This window comes from Anguilla rostrata, chromosome 2 (genome assembly GCF_018555375.3).
Source record: "Anguilla rostrata isolate EN2019 chromosome 2, ASM1855537v3, whole genome shotgun sequence".
Taxonomy (NCBI): domain Eukaryota; kingdom Metazoa; phylum Chordata; class Actinopteri; order Anguilliformes; family Anguillidae; genus Anguilla; species Anguilla rostrata.
This window is the reverse complement of record NC_057934.1, coordinates 27909820-27924279: the sequence shown is the minus strand read 5'-3', so window position 1 is coordinate 27924279 and position 14460 is coordinate 27909820. Positions and strand designations below refer to the sequence as shown.

The 14460-nt window shown below is 37.0% G+C and overlaps 2 protein-coding genes across 2 annotated transcripts in view; both read right to left on the bottom strand.

The window, feature by feature from the left end:
* Positions 1–1217: 1217 nt before the first annotated feature.
* On the bottom strand, positions 1218–6159 carry lgsn (lengsin, lens protein with glutamine synthetase domain). Its single transcript, XM_064324474.1, has 4 exons — positions 6067–6159; positions 4833–5490; positions 3751–3929; positions 1218–3417 (listed from the first exon to the last, which is right to left on the bottom strand). The coding sequence occupies exons 1-4, from the start codon at positions 6094–6096 to the stop codon at positions 2230–2232; spliced, it is 2055 nt and encodes a 684-aa protein (XP_064180544.1). The 5' UTR covers positions 6097–6159; the 3' UTR covers positions 1218–2229.
* A 5158-nt stretch (positions 6160–11317) lies between these two features.
* Positions 11318–14460, bottom strand: part of agpat5 (1-acylglycerol-3-phosphate O-acyltransferase 5 (lysophosphatidic acid acyltransferase, epsilon)) — a 29304-nt gene continuing 26161 nt past the window's right edge. The window contains exon 8 of the mRNA XM_064324497.1: positions 11318–14043. Coding sequence (XP_064180567.1) covers positions 13818–14043 — 226 coding nt within the window. The 3' untranslated portion in view covers positions 11318–13817. The remainder of the gene's footprint in view (positions 14044–14460) is intronic.

Below are 14460 nucleotides of genomic sequence, written 5' to 3'. Positions count from 1 at the left end.
AAAATTAACAAAATAATTTCAATTTAATGAAATTCTACATAATAAGACACAATTTTTCATTCGAAGACTCCGACAAGACCAGTTCGAACACAGCAAAAAATCAGGAACATATTTGGCAAACCAATTAAAACGAAAAGTCAATCATTTTGGCCATAAAGGATTTGGTGGGGAACACCTTGAAAACACACCATAATCAACAAATTCCTGACAACAAACTATATTATTTTGGCCATGAGCCATCAGAAATAAACTCCTTTCACAATATCATAAACCTACCATAAACCCAAATAACACACAAAAGCACTGCATAAACACAAAATGAACACATAATGAATTTAACACAAAATGAATTTCATAAAACACTTGTATTGCTGTGATGCTCACACCTGGAGTTATAAAGCTTTAAATTGGGCATCGCCTAAATGGGCAAGGATTGGCCAAACATGGCATCTGCTTGAAGGGGTTGAATCGGTTGCGTAATGGGATTGTATGCTTTCTCGGTCATCCTAGCACGTCTGCAAAGGCTATTATGTGCTTCAGAAAATCAGCTATGGCTCAAGGAAGAAATTGAACAGTGGTGAGAAAATCTTTTATTTTTAATTTAGGCTACATTCACTTGACATGAGAACACTACCTGTTCTCTTGCATACTTATTGGTTTGCTTGCTTTAGCAAAACAAACTGTTGTCTATATTTATTTATTTATTTATTTATTTATTTGTTTGTTTATTTTTTTGTTTGTTTATTTATTTATTTGTTTATTTGTCTATTTATCTAAAATAGTTTTTAACATGAAGGGATAAATCCCTACAATTATTCTCAGAAGATTTGAAGGTGTTAAAATGACCGGTAGAAAGCATCATTAACAATGCATTTTAATCAGAATGTACAGTTTTTTATGCTGGGTACCTCATATTTTCCAAATGCCCTTGTTACAGGCACAAAGAACAAATACATTTGAAATATTATACAGGCTGACTAAAAATTATGCACATGCAAACATTGGCATTTTAAAAGTAAATTCTAAACTGTTGAGATCAGTTTTCAAAACGTTATTCTTGTTTGCAGTTTGTTCTCAATAAAGCTTCATATTTGTGTGCTCCAGACTGATTCCTTCATAGCTAATCAACTAATGAATCCATATGAAATTCATACGCAATGTCTCTGTCTCCGCCAAATCTGTGTATGCACCACACACAAATACACACTAGGCTAAGATATTGCTGCTTTCTTTATTGGCAAACTAAGCAAACATAAGCCATATTTATTTTTGTTACAGAAAATCTCTGAAGATGTAAATGTAACTGTTTTCAAATTGAGAAATAAACACATACATTACAATGTGTCAGTGTAAAAAATGTGATGTATGATGGTATCCCACCATCTAGATGTGAATTTTATGTCTAATTACACATTTTAACAAAACAGGTAAACCGATGGGTTAATTCCATAATTCATGAAAATGCTGTTGCTGAAATTATACTTTAATGCATTCAGTATCAAGTATAGCAGAAGCTGAGTCAATTTGAAATGAAAAATTCAAGAACAATTCACTAAAATATATAGTGAAGCAAAAAACTTCTGCAGTTGATTATATTAATATCACACCAGAATACGCAAATAAAATCAGTTACATCTTTAAGAAACTGTGATCATTCTAAAATATTGCTTTCCTCATTTCAGATCATTTATGCCTTTTTCATTATCAAACAAGTTCAGTAAAATATCTTCATGAGAGATGAACAAACACTCACTTATAGATGAGCTAAAGAGACTTATAAAATCACAGAAAATGTTTTACTGGATTTTATTATTTAAAATATGTCCATTATTTCACCATTTTCCTGAAAATATAAAAATAAAATATTGAGATATTAGCTTTCAATGTCCATGGCCACCTGTTAATTTAAATGACATGTCCATTTCCAAGTTTTTCAAAGAATATTTGGTTCTCAGTTGTGAAAAATTGGCTACAAATGGTCAAAGTACGAAACAAATATCCCATGTGAAATAGAAAGGGCATTTATTGTAAACCTACAGCAATCCACGTGGTACTGTCTGAACTGTAACTACAAAATAAATCTTAAAAGCTTGAAATCACTAAAAATGTTCTTATGTGACATTCTGTGCTTTCTACTGCCATAAACCAAATCTGCACTTAATTGCAAGCCTCCATGCTTTGATTTTAATGGTATTTTTGATGAAAAAAGCTTTTCAGAAAAGGGAGCTATTAAATAAAGTATTCCAAGCATTTATTCCTCTCTGCATCCATTTCTTGTGTCTCAATTTCATAACGCTTCAGAGCCATGAAGTACTGCACAAACGAATCTCCAAGGCCCGCTCTGATTATATGGTCTTCTTCCAGAGCAACAAGGGCATCTTCCAGTTTCACAGGAATGGAAAATTGCTTCTGCTGTGCCAGAGTTTTAGTGGGATCTAGGTCAACGGTGAGGTTACGTTTGATTCCATCCAGGCCTGCCGCCACAGTGGTAGCGAGCACAAGGTACGGGTTGGCCATAGCTGATCCCAGCTTGTTATCTATGTGCATCCCCTTGCCACCGTGGAACTTCACATTGAAAGCACAGCTGTTGTCATTGAAGCCACAGGTGGCATAGATTGTGTGCTTGGGGTCTTTAACATCTTTGGCGATCTGACGGCGGCAGCTTACCCCAGGAGCCATCACGCAGCTGAGGGCGGCCGAATGGTGGAGTAACCCCGCCAACCATTTCCTCCCAATCTCTGACAGCTCTCCTCCCCCCAAGTAGAAGAGGTTTTTCCTCCCATTGGCATCCCACAGGCTGTGGGAGAGCACACCGGAATTGTAGAAACCATCATCTGTGAAGAAGCTAGCAATATAGCCATGCTTGTGCGCCATCTCTTTGATGCCTGTGCGGAAAGTAAAGGCGTTGTCAGCAGCAGCGATTCCAAACTCGGGCTGAAAGGAGATCTCCATCTGCCCGGGCCCGCTGGCAGAGGAGAAGCTGTCAACATCGGCCCCCATGTAGTACATGCTGCTGACCAGCTGTTGGAAGAAGGGCAGGTCGTTGTTGCTCAGTAAAGTGGCAGCAGGGAAAAAGAGAGTCTTGGAGTTGATCTTCTCAGGGACACCGAAGACACAGCACTCATAGGTGAAAGAGGAGTGCAGGGAGAATCCAAGGCTCTGCAGCTGCCCGAGCAGTTGTTTGGCAATAAACCGAGGTGATGTGCGTAAGGGGTAACCTGTGACAGAGCAGGAGTCGCAGATCACTCGGGCTGTCTGGTTGGCCCAGGGTAAGATCCTGAATGTGGGCAGGTCAGGAATAAGTAGCACGTCACTGTTGAAATTTGCTGCACTGGCATGATCCACTTCATTGTTTTTAGGGCTCAGGGTCAACTCTAGGTAACTTCTTGGCATTGGCACACCATATAAAGCCTTCTCCTGAAAATTGTAGAAAAAGATAACATCATTACAACTGAAACATGTAATATCAGCTCCTACATCTCTTTACCATTTCTTTTCCCAGACTTCTGAGCATAAAGCATTGAAATTCTTCAATGATATGTACTTCTTTCATATAGATATTATTTTATCTTCATATTATGTCTGCCTTGGAGACATAGTAACTTTTATTCAATGATATAATTGATTGTATCTAAATTTGACCTACATACTACTCATTTTAACATTCAAATAGAGTTACAAAAATTAATTGAATGGATTCATTAAAAAAATCAAAATATGTACAGTAATACGTGTGAGTGTTTAAGTTACCTGAAAGAAGCGGGCAGGGACTGTCTTAGACCGGGACACCCCATGCAGATCTGTTGCCTCAAATCGAACAAGATTGACTTCCTCCTGGGCAATCTTCTGTTTTATGTGCCCAATGGTTGAGTCATAGTGAAAGAAGCTTTGAGATCGTTGGGTCTGTATGTTCACGTCTTTATCGTTGTCTATTTCAGGCGTTTGAAAACAAAAAAAAAGTTTCACAATTGTTAGGCAATTATTTGAGAAGTTCGCAATTAGAGTCCAACTTCTAAATTTGACATGAAATGGGAGTTTCTCCAGGCTTCTATAATTTCTACATGATGTAAAACTATGCCCCAAAAAACTATTAAACGTAACTAAAAACTTTTTAAAACAATTTTGAAGCAGATAATCGTATTCTGTGAATTTAATGTGTTTAATGCATAATTTTTGCAAAGTGAAACAAGGCAAAAGATACCAGAATGCATGGTTATTACTAATTTCCTTTGAGTTTGTTGCAATGTAGAGCCACATGATATGTGCAGTGATTGTTTTATTTCCCTAAATTGCAAAGAGTGCAATGCCCTCCAAAAGTATGTCAATGGTAGAGTGAAATTTGTTATTTTTGTTATATACTTAGGCATTTGGATTTGAGATCAAAAGATGAATGAGACAAAAGACATACTCATCTATTCAACTGGAATCCAAATGCCTTAAGTATATAGAAATAATAACAAATTTCACTCTACCATTACCATACTTTTGGAGGGCACTGTATTTTGTCAAATTCTACGCAGTTAATACATTATTTTCTTTTCTCCACTGCCTCAGTCTCCCTGACTGCAACATGTGCCACTTGCATTTTTGTGGGGGAAAAAAGTAATAAATTAATTATGGGGGATTGCGGCTTCAGTAAGATGACCATATACTTAAAAAGAAAAAAAAAACATTTAATATTAGGTTGGATAATTATTATATTTACAAAAACATGTACAATGTATACTGTTTAATAAAATATTACATTTTACCACAATAAAAAATGAAAGGCAATATATTTAATAATTGAATATGGATTCAATTATTATTTTGTAAAGTGGGTTAATACTGACCAACTTGTGACATCAACACATCTCTCCAGGTGGCACACTCAGCAATGGGCTGCCTTAAACCGGATGGCCTATTCACAGACACATCAGATCTGTATGATCCAGGGGAGTCTGGGTTGCTGATGGGAAAGGACGAGAGGTCCTTCCTAGATCGGGGGGCCTTCTGAGAGCTTTGATTCTGGGGTTTGAAGGTGGTGAAGGACATGTTGTTAACTTCCTCCTGCCTGCCCTCAGGCTTGGTCATTTTCAGGTAAGAGTAAGTACTCCCAGGGTTGCCTCCCTCCTTTCCCTGCACACTCAGAAGGGAGCTCTCCCTCAGCAGGCTTTTTAATTCCTCCAGTGTCTGCTTGGAAATATTGGCATCTGCTGCACCCTGGACACTCTCCCTGTCCCAATCTTCCACTGCCTTGTTGTTGTCCTCCCTGGGATGTTGCTGCATGTGGGCCTGGGAGGAGCTGGAGGCCCTCTGTAGTGGTGGGCTGTTTGATATCAGGGTGTCCGGAGGGTGACGGGTGCTAACATAAGACTGGCCCACGGCCGCAGATGGTTCTCTCTCCCAGTCCATTGGACCTGCGTACTTCCCACTAACCTTAACTCCCTTTTTCCGGCCCAGGGTGATGCTGTTGCCATCAATTTGGTCTGTTTTCTTTTGTGTTGTTTCCTGGAAAGTATCAACAGAATATAAAATAAGTTGGAAATTTGTGTGAAAATACAAATCATCAAATTAGCACCCCATTTTACATGTATGGAGTATGTGTGCTGAAGTTGAAGTTTAAGTTGAAATGAAGAAAGCAAAGAGGGCACCAAACAGAAGGAATTAGAGAAAAAAAATGCCCTGGTGCGAAATTACATTCCCAACCACACTGGGGAACTGTATATGCCCAAGAGTCGGCCACCCCATGGCATTTGCCACGCAACTTATTTGGATCTTTGCAGATGAAGCAGAGGCTGAATTGATATTTCATTGTTGACAAGAATGTTTCATGAAATCAAAAAAGTTCAAAGCATTGTTGTAGAGCAAAGTGTGTGTCGTAATCAAGAGGCTACCCACAAAGTGATTCAGAATAGCACTAAATACTTTACATTATTGGCTCAATGGTTATTATGGAACACAAAAAAAGACCACATGATGTAAACCTGAGTTTCATCATATGTATGCTTGGCTAAGGATATGTAACACATACAACCTGCAGCAAAACAGCAGATATTATATATTTTCATAACTTAAAAATATTACCTTGATACTGGAATTCTCTGACACGTTCATTCCTTTTTACATGGTTTTGCTAGTTCAGATAGGAAACATTTTTACAACCCATTTAAAACCAGAATCAAGCTTGTGCATCTTTTTTATAGACAAATGGCACAATGGTGATGTGTTGGAAAATTCTCCCTGGACATTGTCACCTGTACATAGCAGCTGTTGGCCATCAAAGCATGGTAACTGTGGTCTCATGACCAGCTGGGTGAACCAGACAACAAAACGTGATAGAATGAGAATGATTCAGTAAGCTAGAGCATTGTGTCTGGGGGAAGGAGGTGGGGCTGGAGAAACATCTTTTGTGTTTGACTCTAGCTGCATAATTCATTCCTATTCTGGAAAGTTACAGATAACTATTGCACAATGGCACTGTACATGATATTCAATATTTACATATTAAACAGTACGGCCTTTTTCCAAGGAGAATGATATTGCATTGCATTATGTTTAGTTCATTGTATTATGATCATTACATTACGTTATAGGCATTTAGCTGACACTCTTATCCAGAGAAACTTACACAACTTTTACATTGCATCCGTTTATACAGCTGGACATATACTGAAGCAATGCAAGTTAAATACCTTGCTTAACGGCAGTGTTTCTACCCAGGAATCAAACCTATGACCTTTAAGTTACAAGATCAGCACCTTACCCTTAATGCTACACTGCCCCCATTGAAGACTGCAGCTGTCATTGTAGACTGCTGCTCATTATGTCCATTATAATTGTAATTCTAATTGAATTCTCATCATTCTAAATGGTACTGTTTTATCTATGTTCTGTACACAGTACACTGTCATTATACAGACTGTAATTTTCTTCTATTTTGGCAAATGATTACAAATCACCTGGGACCTAATACACAAAAGCTAATTATCTTTCTCTTTTCATTCATTCTTCTCTGTTAATTTTTGTGATTATCTGTAACCCAGTTTTTTCCATTTTGAAATGTATTCCATTCAGACAAAAAGTAAAACATTTAGCAAATCTAAATAAAAATATGTATTTGGTAGCCTTTGTTCCAAACATTTGGTGAAAGATATGCTTCCCAAAGGCACAGTAAGTTCATTTGAAGAAATAAATGGCTTCTACCCCATGAAAAATGCTGTCACTTAAATTATACTATCTATTTAGATATTTGAAAGCAATCAGTTGCAAATATTTGGCTATGATAGGAACTATTTGAAATCTGAAATGTGTACATTCCTCATTTAAAAGTTAATTACAGAAAGGAAGGCTATTAGAATGCTATTGTATTTAGTCTTTTATAAATAAATAAATAAATAAAGCATCAATTGCCTGAAACTACTACAAATTACATTTTAGTATGATGAGAGGGCGAAGCAAGAAAATTGGCAGTTGAAACCTTCTACCTTAATCATTTTCATTCCAGCCCTTCCTTCACTTTTTATTACAGCTCCTCATTTGCGTTTCTGAATTTCTCATTTTCTCTGCAGTCCCTGCCTGAATATATTCATTCATAAACAGATTTGAGATGAAATCAAGCAAGACACACTGGCGGTTTCCTCATTTTTATTTTATATGGCACCAAAAGTAATTATAGTTGTGGTGGAAAATTCAAGGAGCATAGACAATGGCAACCCATGTGAAAAAAGTCAGTGACGTCTTTACAGAGCTCCAAACTGGAAATGCATGTATCCCATGTTTACTCACACTGCTAAAACAAGAATATGAGATAGCCACTGCACAGAGATGACATATATCTAATGAAAAAAGTTATCAAACATCCATAACACCGATGGTGAAAAAATGAAAAAATGGCCCCCTTATTTACTCAATCAACCAAATGTAATTGGTAACTAGATTCAGCTATAGTTGAGGCCAAAAGTTTACATACACCTAGGCTAAAGACATTCTAACTCAATTTCACAACTACACACATTTCATGTTACTGTATATTTCCTGTATTAAGTCAATTAGGGTATCTACTTTATTTTCATAAGAGGTAATTTCAAAACAATAGCTAAGAGACAGATTTATTTCAGCTTTTATGTACTATATCAGATTTTCAGTGGGTCAAAAGTTTACATACACATTGTTAGTATTTGGTGGCATTGCCATTACTCACTTAACTTGAATAAAACGCTTGGGGTAGCCTTCCACAAGCTTCTCACAATATTTTGCCAGGATTTTTGCTCAGTCCTCCTGACAGACCTGGTGTAACTCAGTCAGGTTTGTGGGCCTCCCTGCTCGGACACGCTTTTTCAGTTCAGTCCACACATTTTCTATTGGATTCAGGTCAGGGCTTTGTGATGGCCGCTCCAATACTTTCACTTTGTTGCCTTTAAGCCAACTTTGAAGGTATGCTTGAAGGTATGGATCGTCGCCCTGCTGGAAGACCCAGTTGCAACCAAGTTTTATCTTTCTAGCTGTTGTCTTGAGGTGTTGCTTCAGTATTTCTAGATAATCCTCCTTCCTCATGATGCCATCTATTTTCTTAAGTGCACCAATCCCTTTTGGTGATTGACACCAAATAGAGGCAGGAGCAGGCAGGCTTCAGGAAAGGAAGAGGGTGCATAGACCAGATCTTTGCACTAAAAAACATCATTGAGCAATACCTGGAGTGGAACAATCCATTATACATCAACTTCGACTTCCGGAAAGCTTTTGACAGCTTACGCCGTGACACCCTGTGGAAGATTGTGCAATCCTATGGAGTTCCTCCAAAGATGACTGCATTGATAAGGATGTTTTACCATCAATTTGAGTGTAGTGTCATTGTAAATGACAACCTCACTGAATGGTTCCCCGTGGAATCGGGTGTATGCCAGGGATGTATCATCTCCCCCATACACTTCCTGATTGCCATTGACTGGACCATGCGACAGACCACCTCAGAGAAGCTAAGAGGCATTCAGTGGACTCTCTTTACCCAGCTAAAAGATCTTGATTATGCTGATGACCTTGCTGTTCTCTCCACAAATCATACACACCTGCAAGAGAAGACGAATAGGACTGACAGATTTGCCAAACAGATAGGTTTGAACACCAACATCTCCAAAACCCAAGTGATGTGCATAAATTCAGCACCACATGCATCAATCACTGTGGATGGTAACTCTCTCGATTATGTTGAGGAGTTTACATATCTGGGAAGTCTCCTCAGTAAGGACAATGCATGCAGCAAAGACATCAGTATAAGGCTCGGGAGAGCTCGCAGTACATTTGCAAGCCTTCAAACCAGCTGGAAGTCAAAGCAGTACAGCCTAAAAACCAAGATCCAACTGTATAACAGTAATGTTAAATCAGTTCTACTGTACGGCTCAGAATGCTGGCGAGTGGTTGAGAGTGACATGAAAAAGAACAATGGATGTCTCCGGAAGATATGTCGCATCTTTTGGCCAGAAATGATCTTCAATGAGGACCTGTACAAAAACACAAACTGTCGCAATATGGTGCTGGAAATTAAACATCGACGGCTCCAATGGCTCGGCCATGTCCTCAGAACGGACCAGGACCGCATTCCTAAAGTCGCCTTGAGATGGACCCCACTTGGAAAAAGGAAACAAGGGAGGCCAAGAACAAACGGGTGGAAAACTGTGACCTTGGAACTGAAAACGGCAAACCTAACTTGGGGTGAAGCACAACATGCTGCACAGGATAGGACCAAACTTGGGGCGAAGCACAACATGCTGCACAGGATAGGACCAGATGGAAGCAGATAGTCGCAGCCTTATGTTCCACAGGGAATGAAGAGGATTAAGTAAGTACCAGTCCCTTTTGCAGCCAAACACCCCCACATGATGCTGCCACTCCCATGCTTCACAGTTGGGATTGTTCTTTCGATGAAAAGCATTACCCCTTTTCCTCCATACATAACGCTGATCATTATGGCCAAACAGTTCAAATTTTCTTTCATCTGACAAGAACACTCCTCCAGAAGGCTAGATCTTCATCCTGGTGATCACCTGCAAACTTCATTCTGGCTTTGTTATGCCGGTCTTGAGTAAGGGCTTCCTTGCGCGACAGCCTGTCAGGCCATGGTGATATAATTTGAAGGCACAACTACAGTTTCCTCATCGTTTTTCTGACATGGCTTAGAGGTGTGTGGATTTTTTCATTTTGAATTGGTACGTTCTTGGTCTTCTCTTGATGAAATATGAATATTATATACGTGCTGTGACAGGACAAAACTCCACAAATGAATATTATATACGTGCTGTGACAGGACAAAACTCCACAAATGAAAGCAATCATGTCTGGATGGAAAATGCATTCAGATAGGGGTAAGAAAAATGATTTTGTAAGTGGAAATAAATTAACCTCTATGGAACACATTTTAAAATTACATTTCTGTATATTTTAATACACAATTACTATTAATTTGCTTAATTTAACAGACTGAAAAACAAAGCCTTAAATATGGCATCAGCAAAAATCTGGGCAGTCAGTAACACCTCTGACAGAAATCTCTAATCCCTTGCATTCTTCCACCTTATCAAACATTATAGAATAATCAGTGTTGTTACCCTTGTAAAGGGAGGATGGCTACCTCATGAAGTTGGTTGAGAGAATGTCACAAGTGTGCCAAGCTGTTATCAAGGCAAAGGGTGGCTACTTTTAAGAATGTAAAATAAGAGTTTTGATTTGTTTTACCTTATTTTTGGTCACTGCATAATTTTTTTTCCATTTGTGTCATTTCATAGTTTTGATGACTATTATTCTAAAATGAAGAAATTAGCAAAAATAAAGAAACCCTTATGTGAGCAGGTGTGTCCAAATGTTTGACTGGTACTGTATCTGAATACATGAATATGAATTATCTTAATCACACAAAGACAATTCACACAAAATAAATGTATTTACATAAAGGCATCAGCATATGATGCTGTGGCAAGATGACAGGACAGGGGGTGCTCCATTTTACTTTCAGCATAAACCTTTGTCAACAATTAAAATCAAGCAGAATAAATAATGTGCAAGATGCAAATATTGTAAGTTGCCCCCCAAAAATACTATCAAGAAAATAGATTTTTATAAAATGTAAATTGATTTCTTGGAAGACACAGGTACTGAAATCAGTCAGAGAAAGAGCATCATTCAAGAAACAAATATGAACACAGTTTGAAAGAATATAGTTTGAGCAATTAATGGACATATTAGGTAATACTTTTCATTTCAGAATGAATGAGGGGAAAGCATTGCGGAATTTAGGCACACATTAAATGGATGCATACATGCATAAAGTAACTGCATGCCCACATTTATAAAATATATTTTTATTTAACATGCTGTGGTAAAAACAGAAACATATTATGAAGCACAAGAAACCATTTCAATATTAATTCAGTTATCTGTAGACATTTTGGAACAAAATCTTGAACCAAAATGTGTGCAGAGGTAGAATTCTGGTATTTGCAAACAGTATGGTTACATTATAGAAGGAAAATGCATGCAAACTGGCCTAATTATCACTTCTAAAAAATGCATTCAACTTAAATGAGAAGTCAAGGTTTTTAACAGAATAACTAAATCATTCAAACGAAACCAGGATGGATGTTTCGGTAACATTCAACATTTTGGTATCAAAAAGTCATGTCACAAAAGGAATTATTGAAAAGCAAAATCATGCCCAGTAATATTTCTACATATCCTGCACAAAGCTGCTGTAACATAATCATTCATATGCATAAACCAAGGCAAAAGAACAAATATATATTTTGGTAGAATAGAATAGAAACAATAAAACATTTAAATTTCCTAATTGTGTTGTATTACTCACTTTATTAGATACACACTTGGAGTTAACACATTGTTTGCTGGTAGACTGAAGACTCATTTTCCAGGACCAATCACTCTAATAATTCAGAAATATTGATCAATGACCCAGTAACAAATAAAATATATTCACATGATGCTGCAGTTGGAGAGAACCTTTAAATTACACCCTAGGTTCAACTGAACTTTGTGTTATTTGGTGTTATTTCAAAATACTGAGCATAATTAACATATTTTTCAGATCAGTGCAAGTTTTATGAATCTGTAAAAATAACATTTAATGGAACAGGTGGTTGCGACCTCAAGACAAAGCTACACAAACCTGGCATGGCTGAGCAAATACTAACAGTGGAAACATGAGTCTAACGATTTGTCAATATTCTTAAGTGAAATTATACATTTTCTTAATCATTACCTCATCTAGCACATAAACTAGACAATGGGGAAAGTATTTAAAATCCATTCAATATCTAACCTGCAACAGTTTACATAAATACTAAGCCATCGATTTCTGATCGGTTTTGGGACTTAACATAATTATGTTAATGAATTAATAAAATGATAATCTAGACTTGGTTTACCTCAACTGATGAATAATTCACCTGCCGTCCACTTGTGATAATCTCAGCATACATTACAAACAACATGGCTTAAACTGTGACAGTACTCAGTGGTATAAACACCAAACCCTAGAAGGTACAGTAGAAGGCACATATTTCAAGGAGTAAACAGTACTTGAAATTGTCTATCACTGATGATAGTTCAACTACTTTTTTTGACCAATCAGGCAATCACAAACAACTTGGTGCTGAATTCAAATTGAACAAATTTACTTTATGTATCTTTTACGTTCTGTAAAAATAAGATATGGAAGGAAAAGAGGAATAACTCGAATTGAGCTGAACTGAATTAAAATCATTTAAAGGTTTGACTATATATAGTAACATTTTGTTCTGAAATCATAAAAGTAGGTAGTTGTACAAAATAATAATACAAATGGTATACTGATGCATATTACTCCAAGTAAAACTTAAGTAAAATATACTTATATTGGCATTGTCTGTACATAGCCATTTCCCACAAGCGGTGTACTGTTATTTGCAAAAGCTGGTACATATACTTTCTGTGTACTTGATTCTTTGACCAAAATCACTGATGCAAATAAAGGTATTTTCCCCCAAACAGAGGACTAGTCTATTTGATCAGTTCACATTTTCTCAAGTTGGTATTCATGTACAAAACACTATTTGCAGAGAAAGGAAGGAATGCTTCTAAAAAAAAAAAAGTAGGTACAGTGGTGTAAATTTTATTTAACCTTCTCGGTTTTGCCATTATTTCTAGCAAAAAAATCATGGGCATATTTTGCAAGCATACAAACCTCTGAAGCGCAAATACAAATGGAGGCACACCAAATAAATGCAATGAAGATAATACTTCAGATTTAGGTAAACACAGTATATAAACCCCAGTCATAACCCAGAACCCTGTTGAAAGACAGCTGGTTTTATGGTTCTTTTTGACACATTACCAGTTTGCCAGTACATCATGGTTATTGTAATGTGGACGCTGAAAATGGCGGATTAATGAAAGACAGATTTCTGTTTTGCCTTAAACACCCTTCCTCTTGGCTGGACTGGTTAATTATCTCAAGTAAGCTTTTCAATTTTCATCAGTAAGCCAGTTTAACCAGTTTCTTCAGGAGAGAAAATGTTTTAAGACAACTCACAAGAAGGCTTCAAATATGTAAGATTTGGTTCAGTTGTATATACTACAACTTCATCCAAATGGCTCAGTTTTACTTGGATTGAAACCGATCATGAGTTAAAAGCTTCTTATAATGACAGACTGTTCAGGAAAATCGTATTCAGAGACCCAAATTTTCAGAATTGAACTGAAGGCTTCATTAAAAAAAAAAAAATTGTTCAGCTAAGATGAAGAGGAAAAGACTGATACGCATAATGGCATAACAGGAGTGTACCTGTTCCTTAGGGACTAATATTCACCCACAACCACCCCACCAAGGTCCCATAAATCCAAGTTTTTAGGTAGAGTTTCCTGCCAGTATCTGTGAACAGCATCGGTAAAGTGAGGCCACCCAAAAACAACAGTGATGGTAATGTCTTCTTGAGGCTCAGTGGTGACCTTTGACCTTCTCCAGGGAATTTGCATCTCTGTTCAGGCACTTCTGACTCATAAAAACTGGTCAGCAACCTAACAACAATGGGAAAAAAAGTTGTTATGTAACTAATAAAGTTTGGACAGATAAATAAAATTAGTAAAAAAAAAAAAAAACAAGCAAAAAATACACAAGTTACATGTCAAGACGATAGGAAATGGCTATTGTAATCCTTCATTTTGTGACCGAGAAACATTCTGAATTCACGTTCTCCAGGAAACAACAGTGAAGGAACATGTTAATCCAGGCTATGAAAGACTATCAAATAATTGTTCACAATGACTTGTTATTTGTAGTGTATATAGTGTCAAGGAAAAATACTGTATAAGGGTAATTCAAACCAGATTCACCTGCAAATAAAATGCACTACACAAGTTTGAAAATTCACCACAAAAATCCTAATTAATTTAAAAGGAATAAAAAATATTTCATTGGAATAAATGTAAAATAAA